Source organism: Pollicipes pollicipes, unplaced genomic scaffold (genome assembly GCF_011947565.3).
Source record: "Pollicipes pollicipes isolate AB1234 unplaced genomic scaffold, Ppol_2.1 Scaffold_4002;HRSCAF=4701_pilon_pilon_pilon, whole genome shotgun sequence".
Lineage (NCBI taxonomy): Eukaryota > Metazoa > Arthropoda > Thecostraca > Pollicipedomorpha > Pollicipedidae > Pollicipes > Pollicipes pollicipes.
This window is the reverse complement of record NW_023596420.1, coordinates 5985172-6005046: the sequence shown is the minus strand read 5'-3', so window position 1 is coordinate 6005046 and position 19875 is coordinate 5985172. Positions and strand designations below refer to the sequence as shown.

Below are 19875 nucleotides of genomic sequence, written 5' to 3'. Positions count from 1 at the left end.
TCTGAGCGGCGAGCATATTGCTTGTTTGCTGGTCAATGGCTTATGGCAAGGATTGAAGGCGGGTGTGAGATTTATGAGTTGTAAGTGCCTAGCACTCGCATGGAAAGCCCCATGGGAAACATTTAAGGTGATGTGGTACCTGAGTGAAGCATGCCATTGTCACGTGAAATGAGCCAAACAATAGATGCACCTGATATTTTTGCTACCGGCTTTCAATATGTAAATCACATGATTTTCACTACCCATGCCATCTGGCCCGTAGTGAGATCTCCTTGCGGCCTACAGGGCTTCAGACAAGCGCTATGTGTCGAGAAGTGACAACCACGCGGCGTCCTTACATACACGTGGAGACATGTATCAATCATTTTAGCATCAGACATCACGAAACACTGGCATGCATATGACGTCGTTAAACACCATCAAGCCGAAAGCTCTTGTAAGATCTGGCCAGCGGGTGCGAACATCGTCGGAAATAAAACATTGATGAGTGCTGCTGAGGTCTACGGGATATCACTTCCAACATGTGAATTGTTCTCCTTGGACTGTGCATCAGTTCCTTAATTACCATAGGCTTACAAGAATAGACCTGTATCGTTGGGAAAATGGCGTATGCAAAGCACCGCCTGTGGAAGCTCCAAAGCACCATCCTAACCACCTGCTTCTATACCAGAGAAATGGCGCAGGTGACTGGTGCCTGGTGCACTTATTGCTCTGTTCGACTTCACCTGCTTGCTCGGTTGCAGCGGATCATTAGAGCGCTTCAGGCATTAGCATTGCTAGCTGCAGAAACTATTGCTAACAACACTCCAACGCCAAGCAACATCGCAATGCAGCTAATGCATTTCCTTTTCCTGCTTCCCTTCATGCGATGAGGGCCGCGATCACGTCAGTGGTGCTATCTTGGTCAAATAGCCCGATAAGATAGCCGGTCTGGCGCCGGCAATATTTCGGCGTGTCCAGCACGATACAGCTCATAGCGCGCGCTGCCCGCACCGCCGGCCGCCCTGCTCCCTGTCCGCCCTCCACCGCTCCCCTCCCCCTCCCACCACCGCCGCCATGGACGGCTGCGGCAACTGCATGAAGTATTCCTTCGGCTTCATAACCTTGCTGATCTTTATCGGGGGCGGGGCGTTGCTGGGGATCGGCATCAGCTCGCTCGTCCAGGACGGCTCGCAGGTGGAGCACCTCATCTCCATCGAGCTGTACCAGGGCACGGCCATTCTCATCATCGTGGCCGGCAGTCTGATCGTGCTGGTCAGCTTCCTCGGATGCTGCGGCGCCTTCCAGGTGAGAGGGCTGCGGGGAGCGGTCTCCGGTCACCCGCCTGCACTGCTGTCGTCTGACATCTGACGGCAGGCTGACCCTCCGGACATGTGCCACTGCATGTGTCGCTTGAACAGACGGCACGGACGCTAAAATTCGTGTCGATTTGGCAGACCACCACTTCAATGATGCTTACAGCCAACTGGAATAAACCATTTCATTTCTGTGGATCAGACGGTAATACGGCACAAGCATGGACCGTAAGAGACCCTTTTCGTCGCTGCCCAGCTTAGGATTGCCCCATCAAGCTTTTGTCGAATGACAAAACGAAATCGACACCTTCATATTGCGTCGCAATCTCTTATTGGGGCACTTTTCATTTGTGATGCCAGCTGTTTGTTGCCGTGTTTGCCATTTTTCATTCGCCAATGGTTTCCAATCATGGCTGTCTTAAAACCACTGCGCCAAACATCGTAGAGCAAACGGTAAGCGTATGCCGATTGGAAGCCTTTACGTGGCGCATGTCAGTGAAAGAACCGTGGGTTGAGGCTGGTGCAGCCAATTTCAGTTTCACGTTATCAACGACGGCGTCAACGCCTTCTCATCTAGCCATTGATTTCGGCTGCCTGCCTTCAAAGGCAAACATTATTGTGCACCTTGGAAAGCAACCCAATATTAAGAGTACCCAAAGGGAACGACTATCCGGTGGCGCAGACATCCCGCCCTGGCGGTGCGGACAACCACCGAGAGCAGTGCCGAATGTGAACAGTGTTCAGTAAAGAGAACAGTGTTCTCTTTACATGCGCGGTGCTGTTGCACTCATGCACGGCGAGGCCTTAGGCGCCCGTGTTTGAGCTCCTATCTTGCCAGCCAGTTTGTTTTTTCGCAGTGATAGCGTCGATACCTGAACCCCGCGTGCTGGCGGCACTATCTCAAACTGCGCAGCGATCGCAGAACCCGTGCAGAGCTGAAGCAAATGCTGCGACGTGCCAAAGAGTCACAAGCGAACCCCGAGTGGTGTCGTTGGAGTGTTTGGGATCATCTGATGTAGCACCTGAATTTATATGTCGGTCCCAGCTTGTTTTAATGACCTGGCGCTGACGTGGAATATTGCATGCCAGGCAGAGTGAAAGGCGCATGTTGTTGCAAGGTGGGTACTGCTGCCTGAGCGCGTGCCGTTGCGATGCATCACTGTGTGCGTGAAGGTACTGTTGTTACTGTGTTATTCAAACCGTTGTGAAGTACAAGTGTGATGCAGTGCTGGGTTTTCAGTTTCCTCATGGAGTTCGCATTGCTATGAGCATCTGATCTGTTAAGAATGTAGAACTTACTATGCATGCCGTCTCTAACAATGTTCTCCCTTGTCTTTGCCTTTGACAAAGTCGATCACGCTTCTCCGCCTTTTCAGGAGAGCAAATGCCTGCTAGGCACGTTCTTCTGTCTGGTGTTCATCATGTTCGTGTTGACTGGTGCCGCTATCGTCACTGGCTTCGTGGTGGGCTCCGACAGCATTCTTGACAGTGTCGAAACAGAGTTGAGAGAGAGCATTCAATACTACAAATCGAAGGAAGCGGTAAAGGACGCGTGGGACGCCTTGCAGAAAGCCGTAAGTGACTCGGGTCGTTGGTCTTCAATCAAATTGGCTATCACGGTATCGTATTTTCTGTTTGTTATCTGATATCAGTGTCAAACCGAAAGAGCAGTTCCCGTACATTGTCGTCCAATAGATGATCCTTTTTCTGCTAAGCTCGTATGCAGGAACACGTCCCTGTTTGTTCCCTTCGTAACGTCTTTATTGAACTGCGATTCGAGTTAGCGATGAAGCAGACAATGAAGAGCCTTAAGAACTGTCAACGATTTGGTGGTTGTTTTATATCAAGCTTCACATAGCCTGTAAATGCACACGCAGAGTCTACGGTACAGCCATGCAACGTGGTATTGTCTGAAGATATTGCGGGTGGGGGAGGAAGCATTAGGAGTTTCTGTCAGTTTATTTTCCTTCAGGTCTGTCAGGTTTCTGTCAGCCCATTTCGTTTTCACAGCGCCCAGTTCGAAAACAAAGTGTCACTGATGATGTGCAGACCGATGACACCTATTACCCAAATGCATAGCTGTCTGAAAAAGAGAATAGTCTTCATGCAAGCGCATGGTGCAAAGACGTGCTCTACACCCCTACATGGTTCCTGTTCGGATGCACACGCCGGCAGGACTGTAAACAGGATTTCTTAATTGGATGGCGCAAGAGCAAGCCACAACAAAAAACTACCGCGAACCAAGTTTTTCCACCGCAGCACCATCAAGCTTATATCGTATCGTAAATTATATTTTTGATCTCGATCTTTTTAGTTTTGTGTGTCCAACTGGCATTTGTTGATGTCGACGTTTGGCCACATGCATATTAATAGAAGATCATCGACTTCTTGGGGGGATAACCACCGTTCTCGGCCACCACCATGTCCGTGCATCCATGAGAGCTGGTCTAATTTGACTTAAGCACTTGGCATGTGCTGTATTGGGCGAGCTATCATGTGGAACCGAACTGAATAATTGGCAGCGGACGCTCTGTTTGCATGTTGTGCTCCCGTGATCCACCCGTTGAAACTGTAGCAGAGCGTGGGTACGGGATGAACACTCGAGCAGAGTGGCGAAGAGAACCAACAGTGAGAGATTCAGATAGGCGATTCGGTTGGAATGTGAGTGCGAGCGGGCTTGTGTCACGTCCTGAGCCGTCTTAACACGCGCCCGGGTGGCCGGCTGGATACCCTTCGCGCGAGTGCGGGGTCAATTTGACCCCTTGAAATCGCACGAACTAAGAGAGCTAGAGACACAACATTCACAGAGTGTGTTGACCTGTACATGAACTTACTTAGATCAAAGTTTGAGGTTCTTACGTCATGACCTTTGGGTCAAATAAGGTTTAACAAGTTCAACTTCCAGGTTGGTCTCTGAAGAGCCCCTGGAACCTAGATAACTGTTCTAAGCAAGAGCTCCCATGCTCATCTCTAAGGCCAGTGGCCTCGTTGGATGTTTTGAAGGTCATGGTGACCAAATCACACAAAACCGCTTTGAGTTTTGTATTTGCATAAGCGGCAGAAATTACGTTAGGCAATATGTTCCTCAAAACAAAATGTTGATCAGAGTTAAACTAGGTCAGTGACCTATTCCGACCTTTAAGTAGCCTATGGAAGGTGCATAATGCGGTTTCTGTTATCAATAAATTCGAAATGAGCACCAGGGACTATTTCATACAGCAAGCCCTAGAGTTGATTAAATGGAAGTTGAAGCTAGAGTTTTTAAAGTTGAATAGGTGCATATACAGTTGCAGGTCTTTCAGCTAGAGTTGAATACAACATACTGATTTTCGCCTGGGTCTGGCCTTCATAATTGACCTTAGGCCAATGTAGCTTGTTCATTAATTTTTTGTGGTCTGAAAGAAGGTATCTCAGAGATGTTCGGCTTCATCTAACGCTCCGTTGTTGGATCAGTTGGGACGACTCCCTAGAAATTGCTTTCGCTGAGACCATGGCGTGATTTGGACCTGCCATAGTTCAGCGACCTTGCAAGGTACATCTAAATTTTTATGCCAGACGATTCACTATTCAGTTGTTTACAGCCATGCAAAATTCGGCGCAGGTATACCGCCCCGTTTGGAAACCATTCCGGAAAACTTTTGGGGAGGGACAGATTGACTCCCACTCGAGCACGTGTTAAATGTCGTCAGACGACGGATATGGTACAGCACTTTCCTGTGTGTATTCCATCACGAATTTCGCCCTCGACCACGAAGCATAAGATTGAGTTCTTAATGGTGGTCGGGGTGCGTTAGGGCGAAACGCTGTCAGCCGCCTTCCCGCAGATTTTAGTTATGATGGAGGGGGAATTAGTCTGAGAACGGGTTTTAGTTTTGGTGACTACAGAGCCGTTCGCTGGGGTTTCAATGTCGAGATCGGATGCGCCACAAATAGCCCGAATTGTTTTGTTCCGTCAGAAAACGTTCGCTTTCCGGAATGAAACAGTCTCGTCTGTTGGTTTCACAACCAGAAATGACCTGTGGCGATCCAGAAAAGACTCCTAGTCCTGTTTTGGCAAGGCACCGTGCTAAGACGAGCCATGGTCGGAGCCATATCGGGTCGAACGGCTAAGAGGGCCAGGGGCCTTTGCCTTAGTTAAGTGAGTGTCGGCAGCAATTGGTGGCAAATCTTCAGCAGGGCAGATCCAAAGTACAGATCCAAGGTACAGATTCAGAGGGCAGATCCAGAGGCGATTGCAGTGTGCATGCGACGTTCAGCAGCGGGAGGAACAACCCCGGCGCCGCGCTGGAGCCTTCCTGTGCTCATGAACCACCCGAGGCCTTTCGAGTGTTAGTTGCCAGCTCCTTCTTCACTTCGGTTCCCCATAGTAGAGGGGTGTGGACAAATCTAAGTGATGAGGGTTGTGTTTAGACTGCCACTGCTTTTGAGAGTCATCCAACGCTGTGAAATGGCTGCTGCTTGCCCGACCTGCCATCTGTCGGCTAAACACCAACTGGCCGTCCCCGACAAGTCCTACACGCGCACTAGAACTGTTGGTGCGGACCGGCAACCCCTTTTGCATCCTGTGCTGTGTCGTGAAATATCTCGAAATGTTTTGCGGGACCTCATTCAACACCTCTTTTGCGGCGCGAGTGATACGGCCTCTGGGCGCGGCCAGGGCCCGGTTCAATGGCCGTCCAGAAAGGTCCGTTGGCCGATGCCCTCTGGTTGGCAACTCCAGGGGACACAACGAAGCATTGAAAATATCTGCTAGTGGGAGCCGAGTACTAACCCGCTGATGACTGTTTCAGTTCGAATGCTGTGGCGTAGACGGTCCCGAGGATTGGACAATTCCTCCGCAGTCCTGCTACAAGGAGGGAAGCAAGAAGCCCTTCGTTAATGGATGTCTCCACGATGTGAAGGATTTCATCGATAGCAATGGCAAGCTGATGGGGGGAATCGGGATCGGCGTGCTGGTGCTGTTGCTGCTGTCGATGATCTTCTCGTGTGCCATCATGAAGTCGATCCATTGAGTGGCAGTGGATCGGGAAATATATCTTGATGCGACACTGGCTGAATTCCTTTCACAGCTCAGCTACTTATTCGGCGATATTGACGGCATGCATGCAAATGCATGCAACGGATGGTTTGGCCACTTGCTGCTCCCAAGATGGGAATTTCTCTCACCTTTCCCAGGCGACGGGACCTCACGGACCTGCCTTTTGCATCCAACAAATCATACATGTCTTGCCAATTGTGTCATGCAGCGTGAGGCAATTCCCAGGGGTATAGACACATCCAGTTGTTCATGTGGGCACTAACAGCCTGGTTGAGGAAGTGCAAGGGATCACTGTCGGTAAGCGGTAGTGTACGCGACCGTTTAAGTTCAAATTACGCCAGTGTATTGCCCGCGGTCGTCACGGCATGGCGTTATACTATGCTCAGAACGAACAGGAATGCGCGCGTGCTGTTCATGGGGTCCGCGCAAAAATGCAGCACCTTTAAGGCTATCAATCACGGGATGTCGTTTTGTACTATATTGGGTTCACTGATACATGCCACGATATTCGACTGGGTCCCCAAAGCCCATCTGCCCCCTCCCCCAATGTTGAAATACAAGTGCATGCAAAATCCTACAAATGTGAATTAACTGGATCGAAGTTAACAATATAGCCAATAATAAATACTTCCCAGAAAACAGGAACCACAAGCACGTAACTGCACATTGAACACATGCTTTTTGCAGGCGAAAGAAATGCACCTACACAATTTCTACTACATCACCTTTCCATTCAGAACAGTGTCTCTAGGTTGCTAGTTATTCACCTCAGATTCCAGGTGGGGATTTCCAGCCATTTGCGTAGGAATCCGTTGTGAAAGATTTACTTTAACGGGCTTATCCTGTCCTGCGTAAGGCTAGGAAGATACACTTAAGGAAATCACACATATGCACGATCGTGCATTTCAACAGCAAACAGGCAGTTTCTGCTGTAAAGTAAATGGATGTGTAAGTGGACCCAGTGAAGTAAGTGGATGTGTGGTCAGTGTTCATCGCTGCCACAGGGGTCCTTAGTACAACCGCAGCAGGGGATCCCCTGGCACAGCTGAAACAGGGCATTGGCCTCAGCGGATCGGCGGCGAGCAGAAGTATTGGACGTAGTCTTTTAATTAAACGGGGAGACAGAACATGCACTTTTTACTGTTCAACATGTTCGTTCCAAAAGTGTCTGAGCCTATTTTGGCGTGGAGTTGCATTCATATTACAGGGTAGAGGTGGAACCCCCGTCCTTTAATGTAAGTCCAATTGGACTTGGCTTATGGGCATCATGATATCATGGAAAAGTCATGAATAACAATTAAATCAAGTGTTTTCTTATTCTACTCAAGGGGATAAGTGACCACACGTTTTTGCCGAATGGTATGGCTTGTCAAAGCTCCAATGTTTATACGACGTTACATAATCATGCATTGTGTACAACTTCGAAGTATAGCGAGATGAGTTCATAATGCGGTTCAGCAAGAAGTGTTTTTGGAGAAGTGGTACAGCAATGCGTTAATGAACAGATGATAAGAGACTGACAAGATTGACGATGGAGTGGGCAATCAAGAGAAAAAAATGTGAAAACGTGTGTTGTTGGCTTAGGGCTATGTCCGCTTTTTATGACATTGTATACATATATCTAATATTTCAGAGATGTATATAGAGTATGTCCTAGGCGTTTGTGTACGTTGTGCCGGGGAAAAGGTTTTGACCTGAGAATTTGGGTATGTACTCTGTGAAATGCATTTTGTGGCTGAATGTCTTGAATGTCGTTTTAGAAGGGTTCGATCTAGTGGTTCACTGTCTATAGTGTTGGTCAATAGCGTTTATGTTGCGTCTAAACAGTCCTGTACCATATCAATATCGTGTTGTAACCACAACCTATGATCCTCGTTGAAGAAAGGGCTTTTCACACCCTAACCCTTTGTATTCTGTTCGTCAAGCATGATTTCAGCCAGAATAGAACAGTGTCGGATAAATCGGAGTCGTTTTTTCGCTTGTCAAGAAATGCATCATGACAAGTTTCGGACAAATGCTAAGGAATATCGAGGAACACAGCTGTTACGTCGCGTCCTGAAGCTAGAATTCTATAGAAGTCGTAAGTGAGACGCATCATACAACACATCGGTTTTATAGACAGGCTTTCACGATACTTCATCTATGTTTGCAGATAATTTCTAAATTGCAGATAATTCGTCACAGAGCTGAACAGAAGGCATGGCGGACCCAGCGGGTGGTGTGTGACATGCAAGCACGCTTTAGACAGAACCGGAGCTCGGTGTTGCAATCGAACACGAGTGTCTCACTAACGTATCGAACGTAATACCAGATGAGTGAGAGCACTCGTGAAAATGTATTGCTTGCTCTTGTGAATATAGCATTGTTTCCATAGATTTGGCATATTTATGCATAGCGTTTTGAATCTTGTGTCAGCAATGCATCTAAGATGTGGTCTTCCTCCGTTCGGAAATGTATGTTCGCTGCACTGGTGCAAGCTCCATCGGTGCAACGAAACCGGTCAGCTTCATAGCCCAGCCCACGTTCATCCATGACAATTGCGCTGACGCTCATCGGTGAACTCGTCTTAATATCCCACGAAAACTCTACGTCAGGAGTCACGATCAACGCACGAAGCCGGTCGAATGTGTTTAAATGTTTTTTGTCCTACTGATAAGATCTTGTGATATCAACATGGTGGTATCGTTCACCTCTGCTCCCATCTGATGTTTTCTGAGTCACTCAGGGCCCCTTCCTGTAAGACGGTGTTAAAGATATAAACTCTTGTAATTTTTTCCTTCTTCATAGGTACCATGAAAGGCACGAGAGACGTTGCCACGATGTATTTGTATTCGAACCGGTGTGCTTTCAGAAGGTGGTCGAGATATTTCAGTTTGTCATTGCCTTGGTTTGCTAGAAAAGCGAATTTATCTAGTCATGAACAATAAGTGCATCAACCCATTATCATGCCGCAATTGTGCATGTGCAGGCACTGGAACAGTAACATTGTCGCACGCAAAGGTTTTTGGTCGGTCGGTCGTCGGATGCTGCGCCGTCTGTGGTAAGCAGTTGGCGTTGTCGTCCAGGGGACTGGAGCCGGAGTCTAGCCGCGATTCCCGTTCTTGCGGTTCTTCCTTCTGTTCCTGCGTCCACCGCCGCCGCCGCCGGCGGGGCGCTGACCCGACTCCATGAGGGCCAATTTGTGCGCCTTGGCCGAGGTGCAAGCGTAGGCGGAGGACTCGGTGTAGCAAGTTTGGAAGCCGTTCATGCTGGTGTCCCCTTGGCTGGCACACTCGTCGATGATGGCCCGACCAGCCTGCTTCATCCACTCAGGCGCATCCAAGCCCTCCATGTTGACGCGCATAGCGTCGAAGTTGGCTTCGCCGCCGTCGGCCATGCCGACCGCTTCCATGCTGCACGTGACCGTCTCCTTCAGCAGGTCCATCTGCGTGCCCATGTCGGCCACCTGTTCGGCTGACGGCGGCTCCACACTGTTGTTGCCGCTCTGGACGGCCGACAGGTAGGCGGCAACGTACTTGAAGCCATCCTTCAGTTTGCCGAAGTCCAGATCAGTCCCCTCCATACAGGTCCTAAACGCCAGCTTTTCATCCTCGCTCCTCAGGTTTTTTAGGCAGAGGCTCTCGGCCATATACACGAGCGCCTGGCCCACATCGCCGCCGTTCTCGGCGTCCACGGACGCACCGAGCTCCTCCATCTTCGTCCGCTTGCACTCGAGAACGCTGAGGCTGTGCCAGCAGGACAAGAAGTAGACGCCCTGCTGTGCCACCGTTAGGTTGGGGCTCATCATCTCCTCGCACAGCTGAAGATGCTGGCGCTGCGCCTCCTGCCACTGGCTGTCGGACGAGACCGAGGCCAGCAGCTCGTCCTGGGCGCTTTCGTTCAGGCCCTGGTCGTCCACAAGGTTAAGGCTGAAGCGAGAGAAAACAGCTTTCAGACAGGAGCGAGGTGATCAGGAGGCAAATATATAGGCGGCTCAATGCTCAGGATGTATATCAGACAGCCAGACAGGCTACAAATCAGACACCACCCCCACTTCATTCAAAACCCCTTTCACCTCCCCTTTCAGCGCATGCATGTGGCAGGTGCGCAGTCAGGTTGCCTTAAAGGGGCTGGAGAGGGAGCTTGTCTTAAACGTACTCCACACTTACGTGCGGCTTAAACTGAAATAGCCCTTTTGAGGTTATTCCCTGCAGCTTTCGATCATACCCTTTCAAGGTCTCAAATCCTCTTGTTTCTGAACTAGGCGCACACAAACTTGAACCTACTAATTTGTGCTTCCTACTTGGAAGTTACCCACAGACGCGTGGCGTCATAGAAACGTAACATGAATTGCGCCTTCTCGATGCCTATATTCTGTGCGAGGTCAAGACAAATTCGACCATTACTTTATTCGTATCTTGAGGACGCCAGCGTTAACGTAAATCGTTGCATAAAACAAAGCAGCTGGCTTTTAACTAGCTCAACGCGATAAATATAAGTCTCAGTCAAAAACAGCGTTTTGTGTTACGCAATACAGGCATTTAGGCAATTTTAGTAGCATGACCGGCATGGGCCTGGGAATTGAATTACTTACAACAGGCACTGTAGACAAGAATGCAAATGCATGTTAAAAACATGCGATACTGAAACAAAACTACGATGCCACGAGAAAGGGCCGAAACAAGTGCACCTAACACGCGCTCGGGTGGGGTCAACTTGACCCCGAAGGTTTTTCCAGAATGGTTTCCGAACGGCGCGGTGTAGTCGCATCAAATTTTGCATACATGTAGCAAATTTAATAGCGGATCGCTTGACGTCGCAAAACTTAGGTGTACCTTGTAAGGTCACTGATCTATGGCAGGTCAAAGTCAGGCCATTATTTCAGCGAAGACAATTCTAGGGAACCGTCCAATCTGATACAACAACGGAGTGCTTGACGAGGCCATACATCTCTGAGATGCTTTCACAGGCATCACAAATATTGAATGAGCAAATAACGTTAACCTAAGGTCAGGTATGAAGGTCACACCAAGGTCACAACCGACCTGATCTATTACTCAAGGGCTTGCTGTATGGGATAGTTTGTGGCGCTCATTTCGAATTTATTGACAGCAGGAGCCGCATTATACATCTTCCATTGACTTCTTTGAGGTCAGAAAACGTCACTGATCTAAGATGACCCGGGTCGACGTTTTGTTTTCAGGAGCATATTGTCTACCGTATTCTTTGTCGCTTGTTCAAATGCAAAACTCAGAGCAGACTTGTATGATTTTGGTCACCTTGACCTTCAAAAGGTCAAACGAGGTCAATGACCTCAAATGGGTTTTTGAACTTTTGTTTAGAAACAGTTGCCTAAGTTCTGGGGGCACTTTGGAGACCAACCTGGAATCTGACATTTTTGGACCTTATTTGACCCGAAAGTCATGACCTAGGAAGCTCAAAATTTGACTTAGGTGAGATCACGTACAGGTCAAGACACCCTGTAAATTTGGTGCTTCTGGCTTTCTTAGTTCCCGAGATCTCAGGGGGGTCAAATTGACCCCCACCCGAGCGGGGTATCTAGCCGGCCACCCGGGCGCGTGTTAACGATTGTCGGCTTATTGCACACGCATGAATCAACAAGCCACCAGGCGGCAAGTTGCAGCATTACAAAACCAGTTCAGTACGGTGGCAATTCTGACACGGTCAGCCTGGCAGCAACTCTGACGTCATGAAAAAGTCCTTGATGCAATCAAACGATGACGTTTTCAAGAATATAATTGATAAGTAGTGAACTAGTGTTATATAGAGCAGTCTTTCGCATCTATGAGCATGCCAATAGTTGCGAGTAAGATTTTCCCACCATATCTGATGCTTGCCTCAGTATCTTCAAAGGTGGAACATACCGTTACATATGCGCCCGGTGGCCGTCTAAATACCCTTTGGTTGAGTGGGGGCCGTAAATTTTACCCCTGAGATCTCAAAGACCATGCTATATGGAGACACAAAATTCACAGGACCGGTCAGGCTTTAAGTGACCTCAATTTTGGTAATATTTGAGATTTCTAGGTCATCCCCTTGGGTCGAATAAAGTCCAATAGGTAAACATCCAGATTGGTGTCATAAGTGCCCCAGCCCTCCTCATGCAGTTGCCTTGAGCCTAGGCATTTAATTCACAGTATAGATTTGCCTACGTGTGAACTCACTTATATCCAAAATTTTAGGTTTTTGAGTCATGAACTTCATGTAGAATAAGGTCAAACAAGGGGTCAAATTCGGGACTAGGGTCCAAAGTGCACCCACACATCCCATGGAACCACCTTGAGCCTATTTATCTGTTGTAAGATAAAGATTACTGCTGTTCCTGTTAGGTTACGGACCTAGTTTGACCTTGAGAAAGCTATGGTGATCCAAAACCTACTAGATTGTTTGATTTAGAAATTTCAATAAGCGTCAGCCTTACGCTAGGTGACATGCTCCCACAAAGAAAATATCTATTCGCATAATTTTAGCAAGTGACCTACTCTGATTTTAAGGGGTCCATGGAAGATTTTTGCTGCGGTCCTTGTCATTAACAAGTCGAAGTAAGCATCAGAAACTGCACCATAAGGTGGACTCTCCACCAAAAAATCAGGTTGTTTTTGAGCACGGTCTGACCTTCCCACCAAGTCCAAGGTCATTGAAATTTGTGGTAATTCTTCATTCGGTTTAATTGCCGTAAAAAGTATTTCAGAGATGTATAGCTTCGTCTAATTCTCCGTTTTTGCATGATATCAAACAGCTGCCCAGAAATTGCCTTCGCTGACAACCACGGCCTGACCTTGATCTACCACAGGTCAGTTATATTACAAGGTAGGACAGTAGTATTAGCTTTATTCCTCGGGAAAACAGGAGAACTAAGAGAACTAAGGCCACTACTACTGTCTTATCTATGTGACTAATGTTCCTCACTAATGCACTGAACAACTGACATTACAAGGTACATTTATATCTTGTAAAGGAAAAGATCCGCCATTCAATTAACCACAGCTGTGCTACTTTCAGAAAATATTTTGAAAATCTTCAGTAGGGGTGACAGTAAACTCCCATCGGAAAGCCCTTGATTGTGAATAAGCTTGTTTGTGACGATTCAACGTGTGCATTCAACCATACGCAACGCATGCATTTGTATGCATTTCAACGCACTCAATCCCTTCATCTTACCTAAATTTGTGATTGCCTATGTAACTATCGCAATTCACCCTAAGCCTTTCATAAAAACAAATGTATCTCCTGTTGCTACTTTACCAGGGTAGAGCGTAAGTACTGACATCGTATTAGGCACTGCGTAGTTCGCCCTCACCTCTCAGCCATGCACTGCAGCAGTCCCTCACCTCTCAGCCATGCACCGCAGCAGACCCTCACTTCTCGGCCATGCACTGCAGCAGACCCTCACTTTTCAATCATGCACTGCAGCAGACCCTCATTTCTCAGCCATGCACTGCAACAGGCCCTCATCTCTCAGTCATGCACTGCAGCAGGCCCTCACCTCTCAGCCATGCACTCCAGCAGACCCTTCATGCCGGTGCCGGCGGCCTGCGCCGTCGCGTTGCAGGCACTCATATCGGGCTCGTTGAAGTTTTCGGGGAGACAGCCGGCCGCCTGCAGGTCGAAATCCTCGGCCATGTCAGGGTGCGGGCCGTTCCTGCCACCTCCACCTCCGCCGCGCCCGCGACGTGCGCTGCCCCCGCCCTTCCCCCTTCCTGCCGGTACAAACGACGGCTGGAGAGCTGTCCGGAGACCCCACCCCCACCTAGAGAGCAGTGGGCGAAGTCAGGCACACTGGGGATTGCTGGATATGGCTGGATACCCAGCACAGCAGTGGGTACCATTCGGCGCCGATGGTGCCCGGTGTCGCGGCCAGGGTTCTGCTCAGCAGGAAGCCAAATCGGGTGATAGTGGGCCGTGTCAGTCAAGGGGTCAGGCCTACTTTTGGGGGAGGGTGTTTTTGGAGCTTGGTATCCTGTTTTTGTTTTGGGAGTCCTATGGGCACCTATGGACAACTCCAAAATGACCGGGCCTTCGATTCCAGAGAAACCTCCGCCATTTCCAGGAGGAAGACAGCTTTCCAAAAGCTCTCAAAAAATCAAAAAGCTCCCAAAAGTTCGGTGACTCAGACGCCTCCAGAGGTTAAATTTCCCTTACATGATATATGCGCACCAATGAGGCTGTATCTAAATCCACCCGCTAACCATGCATGTGTAGGTCTTCGTTATGCCATGTTTGCAGGAGGTTTTCATCCAATTTTGCCCTTTCTGGCTCAAAATGGCAAAAGTAGTAAAAATTAAGGAATTTGTGGCTTAAAGAAGCACGAAAACCATTGTTCAGTGTTCAGTAAACTTCAAACCCATCGTTTCATGAAGGCCTTACCCTACTTGCAGCCGTGATATAGAGTAGATCGGTACCCATCCCATCCCGTCACTCATTCCACATGGATACAAACAGGTTACCCAACAGCTGAACTCCCGTAGTGGTGACGCTGGTCATCATAAGGCGATGTTAGAGCCGGTATACCGAGTACGTTTGTAGGCGGCTTGTATTTAGCCGACAGTTTACGCCGCCGGAGCTCAATGTTGACGTCAGATAAGGCGCCATAAGCTCACCTTATGTGCTCGACTTGATCGGTGCCGATGGGAGGGAGACTGCTGGCATTTTAGATCACCGAAGTGCAATGAACAGACGTACGCCGATCCTTCAAAACCGTACGACGGCTTCAGCTGACTCTGCCGCAGGCCACCTCTATAACCAACATCAGCCGCCGCCTGTCCCATTCAGAGGCAAATAGCGAGCTCGTAAGCCGACTCGAACCCACCTTGCGAGGGGCCCGATTCACCCGCTGTTGGTGGGACAGGTTAAGGGGCGTCAGATTCACCTGCTGGTGACGGGGCAGGTTAAGGGGCGTCAGATTCACCCGCTGGTGGCGGGGCAGATTAAGGGGCGTCATATTCATCCTCTGGTAGCGGGGCAGGTTACGGGGCGTCAGACTCATCCGCTGGTGGCGGGGCAGGTTACGGGGCATCAGACTCACCCGCTGGTGGCGGGGCAGATTAAGGGGCGTCAGACTCATCCTCTGGTGGCGGGCAGGTTACGGGGCGTCAGATTCACCCGCTGGTGGCGGGGCAGATTAAGGGGCGTCAGATTCATCCTCTGGTGGCGGGGCAGGTTATGGGGCGTCAGATTCACCCGCTGGTGGCGGGGCAGATTAAGGGGCGTCAGATTCACCCGCTGGTGGCGGGGCAGGTCTGAGTCGCTTTAGGCGCTCTGCAGCGCCTGGGATAGCCTAAGGCCCAGCGCAGTGGTCACACAAAAAATTAGGTGACGTCAGAGGGCGAGATGGACTTGCCGAGCATTACGGCAAAGCTCACGTCTCTATCCATTCAGGCAAAATGCGTGGGCCAAATCCCTAGACACATATAGCCTCCGGGCCACGTGTACCTATCCCTATCAAAATAAGAACGTGATTAATACGCGTGCAAATAAAAGTTGACACCTGAGCTTACAAGCAGACACGTACAGTTCAATACACAGAGAGCAAAAAAGATGTTTTGTTACATCATGGAAGAAATTACACGAAATTGCGCCGCGCTACACTGAGCTTTCCGCAAAAAAAACCCATGTTCCTCACCGCCTCCCTTGTCAGATCCTGCGGGCGCCCCTGACTAACTCTGTAGAGATTAGCACCACACAAACGAGCCAAGACCAGCAGCAGGTGGTAGACCAGCCGTAGACCAGGCTGGTGGACCGGCCCGACCAGGCGGTAGACCGGCCCGAGCTGCTGCACAGCGAGAGGCCGGACACGGCGCCGCTTACGGGCGGCCTCGGAGAGTGCGGTGAGCGCGAGCAGCAGCACGGCGAGGCGGACGAGGGACGCCATGGCGCAGCAGTGACGCTGGTGGGGCGGAGGTGGCCCGTTTTATGACACGAGCGGCATCCAGTCATCACCGGATGGCCGGGTGTGTGCCCGGCCCACGTTTCGCCGGAAGTGCCCGCGCTGGGGCGCGCCGGCTGCAGCGACCCGAGCACCATGAACAGCAGGCGCGCTTCGGGCCCATCGTCACCCTGACGGCGAGTTTTTGTTCAACCATTTCATTGCTGGTGATTGGCGACGATCTCCGCCGCGCATGGGTGGACCTTTTCATGCCATGGAATCTGTTGACCCAAAATATGGCAGAAAAAATAGGAGCATACCATTGGATATTCCTCCACGCGGTGTTTCAAATCCATCCCACAAAAAACGTGCACGAATGGTGCTACTTAAGATCCTGGATGACATCGATCGGACTGTTGTCATCATCTGGCGCGTTAGTATATACACAACTTTTCCACAGGCAACTCTCCGAGGGTTGTCAGGTGTTATGGAGCCCCGACCGAGAAGGACTGCATAATGCCTAGGGTTCAACCACGTACGCGTCACAACACGAATTCTTTCATTGGAATCGCTGGGATTTGAACCGCGGCGTTCCGAGGGTAAGTCCAGTGCCCTTCCAATTGCGCTAACCGGGAGGCTGATAGCCAAATGTAATCCAGTCCTTCTCAGAACCCCATAACACATGACTGCACCCAGGTTGACCCGGAGACCCTCAATGATATGCCTCGGACATGGGTTTCCTCACTGATGCCACGAGAGAGCCCAAAAATTGACACAGGGACCTTAGTTAACACAGGAACCTTAGCTTATCAAGTCCCTGGTCAAAATCGGACAGAGGGCCCCGCTCGTTACCAGTTGTCCTAGCTGATAAAGGGGCCCTCCATTGTTCCATTGTGGACCCTTGTCGTTTGTCTCGTGTCGCATGTCATTGCCGGAGGAAACCGATCAGCGCAGGAGGCCCCCTCACATTTCCAGTTCCATTTCCGTTCCTATCCAGCTAATGGACCCCTCACCGACACTTCACCGTTTGTCACTGTGAGCACCCGGACCGCCGCGGGGCCGCTGATAATGCAGCTAATGGACCCCCCACCAACACTTCACCGTTTGCCACTGTGAGCACCCGGACCGCCGCGGGGCCGCTGATAATGCAGCTAATGGACTCCTCACCGACACTTCACCGTTTGCCACTGTGAGCACCCGGACCGATGCGGGGCCGCTGATAATGCAGCTAACGGACCCCTCACCGACACTTCACCGTTTGCCACTGTGAGCACCCGGACCGATGCGGGGCCGCTGATAATGCAGCTAATGGACCCCTCACCGACACTTCACCGTTTGCCACTGTGAGCACCCGGACCGCCGCGGGGCCGCTGATAATGCAGCTAATGGACCCCTTACCGACACTTCACCGTTTGCCACTGTGAGCACCCGGACCGCCGCGGGGCCGCTGATAATGCAGCTAATGGACCCCTCACCGACACTTCACCGTTTGCCACTGTGAGGATCCGGACCAATGCGGGGCCACTGCTAGTCTTACGAGCTCCGATGAGGACTTAAGCTAGGGGACTCCTGGCCAGGGTCGGCGCCAAGGATTTTGAATTGGAGGTAAAGTTTGCCAGGTGGCTCCTGGACAAAATAGAGTCTCATTATCGTAGCGCTCCTGGGCTGTGTCATATGAAGAGAGCCGATAGGACCGGGGTCACATGGCCCTTGAGCAAAAGTTACATGTCACCATGCTAATATTAAAGGTATTCATTTCATGTGAATACATGACGATAATTACAAAAAATAGTAGAGGATTTTGATTAACAAAGGGGTTCTCTTATCGAGCAAAAACTGCCAAGCCTTTTGCTGGAACAGTGACTCCTGTTCCAGCACGCAGACTCCTAATGTTTAATTGTGCATCCTAATTCAGCGTCAAATCCTTACAACTACAAGGGGGGGGGGGTGTTCTAAATCCAGCCAGGAGCCTCATTATGACAACCGCACATTCTTGTCCTGAACTGGCGTCATCTGATGCATGAAAATAGCCCCTTGTTCCAGAACATGGCCCCTAGCTCACAACGGAGGTTACCAGAACAAGACAAATGACTTCTTAACACAAGATAAGGCCTCTTGATCTAGAGTATGAACTACCAAATGCGTAAAGGACTCATGATCCAGAAAACAAGCAAAGGGCATGAGTATGACCTACCAGATCCATAAAGGAATTATGATCCAGGAAACAAGCAAAGGGTATGAGTATGAGCTACCAAATCCATAAAGGAATTATGATCCGGGAAACGAGCAAAAAGGAGCTTCCCAAATTTTAAAGGGCAAGACATGTTCATGCCACCCCCCCCCCCCCACCCCCCCCACCTCCACCTAGCCTACCGGCAGGGTTCAGCTGCCACCTCTGCTCCTTGCTGCAACGCCTCTTCTTCTAAATGGCGTTTGCGGACAGCGGCCTTGACCTTGCAAGTTAACATGGCTAGTCAAGGTAAGTCGGCACGATTCAATATACCGAGCCACTCAGTATACGCAGGGGGCCTTCTACACTGGTCTGCCTCTGCCTCTGATGATCTGCTACCATCTGCCTAGGAACACACGCTTTTGTTAAATATCCTATCCCCTATCCCACTCTATCTGTTAAACTGTTCAGGCATGCTCGATCGGTCGGCGGCCCATCACGTTGGTCGTGCATTCGTCTCGTTTGACAGGAAGATCCTACGACATTCACGGAAGCCCCCTGTGTTAACATGCAGCGTGCCCTTGATTGCATGAGGGCCGGCGGCAGTGGTACTGGGTTCTCCCATATTCTCGGAGGATCTTCACTGTTGACGAGGACGCTGTATGTTCAGCGGCCGTGGTACAGTCAGCTGTCTGATGGCCCTCCACATCGGTCCTGTTTAATTGCCATGTGGTCAGAAAGATATCACGTGGTTACCGATGACTCTAGATGCCACATGGTTACCGATGGCTCTAGATGCTACGCGATTACCGATGGCCCTAGATATTACGCGGTTACCGATGGGCCTAGATGTTAAACTGCTTGGGCCATCCCGATTGCTCAGGGGCCCTCCATATTTGTATTGGGTTTTCCCTATTGCCCCGAGGCCGTCAACGCTGTCTCTGGGCCCTCTATGTTGGCTTGTCGGGGATCACAGGCTGCACTTTTCATCTGAGACACGTCACTCCCCGTAAGCAGAGGAAACATCGCATTTATTCGTGTCTGCTATCGCCAGCAGACATTTCTCAACCCCTTTCTGTCCCCCCCCCCCCCCAGCCAACTAGTACAGGTACCTGATGAAAAATGATAGTGATGCCCCTGGTTCACAGTGAAATTACCAATTATGTAGTAGTTATCTGTATCTCGTTGCGTCGTTCTGTCATGGCTGCAACTGCTGCGCATGTGTAGCGTCATGCGGCCGGTGGTGCCTGTAGCCTGCGAGTTTCCAGCACTGTTGTGACTCATGGAATTTTGCCTGCTCGGTGACGTAAAGGGTTGAATGGACAGCATTGTCAGTGTGGTTCAGAGGCGCGCACAGGTGGACAAAGAGGACACATGCTCCTCTTCCTCGCAGGTTTCGAAGGGCCTGAGGGGCACCGCGGGACGCAGGATCAAGATTGGAAAGCTTGGAGGGTCCAAAGCACTGTTTGCAGGTCATATTGAGAGACCCAGCCACAGCGCCGACACT

General features: G+C 50.1%; 2 protein-coding genes across 2 annotated transcripts; one reads left to right on the top strand and one right to left on the bottom strand.

Moving 5' to 3' along the window:
• Nucleotides 1–989: 989 nt before the first annotated feature.
• LOC119094062 (tetraspanin-9) lies at nt 990–8294 on the top strand. The gene is made up of 3 exons (XM_037217129.1): nt 990–1287; nt 2672–2869; nt 6086–8294. The coding sequence occupies exons 1-3, from the start codon at nt 1057–1059 to the stop codon at nt 6305–6307; spliced, it is 651 nt and encodes a 216-aa protein (XP_037073024.1). The 5' UTR covers nt 990–1056; the 3' UTR covers nt 6308–8294.
• Nucleotides 8295–9140: 846 nt separating this feature from the next.
• LOC119093759 (uncharacterized) lies at nt 9141–16212 on the bottom strand. Its single transcript, XM_037216766.1, has 3 exons — nt 16141–16212; nt 13820–14033; nt 9141–10241 (listed from the first exon to the last, which is right to left on the bottom strand). Exons 1-3 carry the CDS (start codon nt 16202–16204, stop codon nt 9416–9418), a joined length of 1104 nt encoding a protein of 367 aa, XP_037072661.1. The 5' UTR covers nt 16205–16212; the 3' UTR covers nt 9141–9415.
• Nucleotides 16213–19875: the final 3663 nt, after the last annotated feature.

Excerpts from the sequence above, each read along its gene's own strand:
- LOC119094062 (XM_037217129.1), top strand. The coding sequence starts at position 1,057 with ATGGACGGCTGCGGCAACTGCATGAAGTATTCCTTCGGCTTCATAACC. Across the intron at positions 1,288-2,671 it reads GATGCTGCGGCGCCTTCCAG|GAGAGCAAATGCCTGCTAGG; the intron begins GTGAGAGGGCTG and ends CCGCCTTTTCAG. Across the intron at positions 2,870-6,085 it reads GGGACGCCTTGCAGAAAGCC|TTCGAATGCTGTGGCGTAGA; the intron begins GTAAGTGACTCG and ends TGACTGTTTCAG.
- LOC119093759 (XM_037216766.1), bottom strand. The coding sequence starts at position 16,204 with ATGGCGTCCCTCGTCCGCCTCGCCGTGCTGCTGCTCGCGCTCACCGCA. Across the intron at positions 14,034-16,140 it reads CGCACTCTCCGAGGCCGCCC|GAAGGGGGAAGGGCGGGGGC; the intron begins GTAAGCGGCGCC and ends TTGTACCGGCAG. Across the intron at positions 10,242-13,819 it reads CTGGAGTGCATGGCTGAGAG|CCTTAACCTTGTGGACGACC; the intron begins GTGAGGGCCTGC and ends CTCTCGCTTCAG.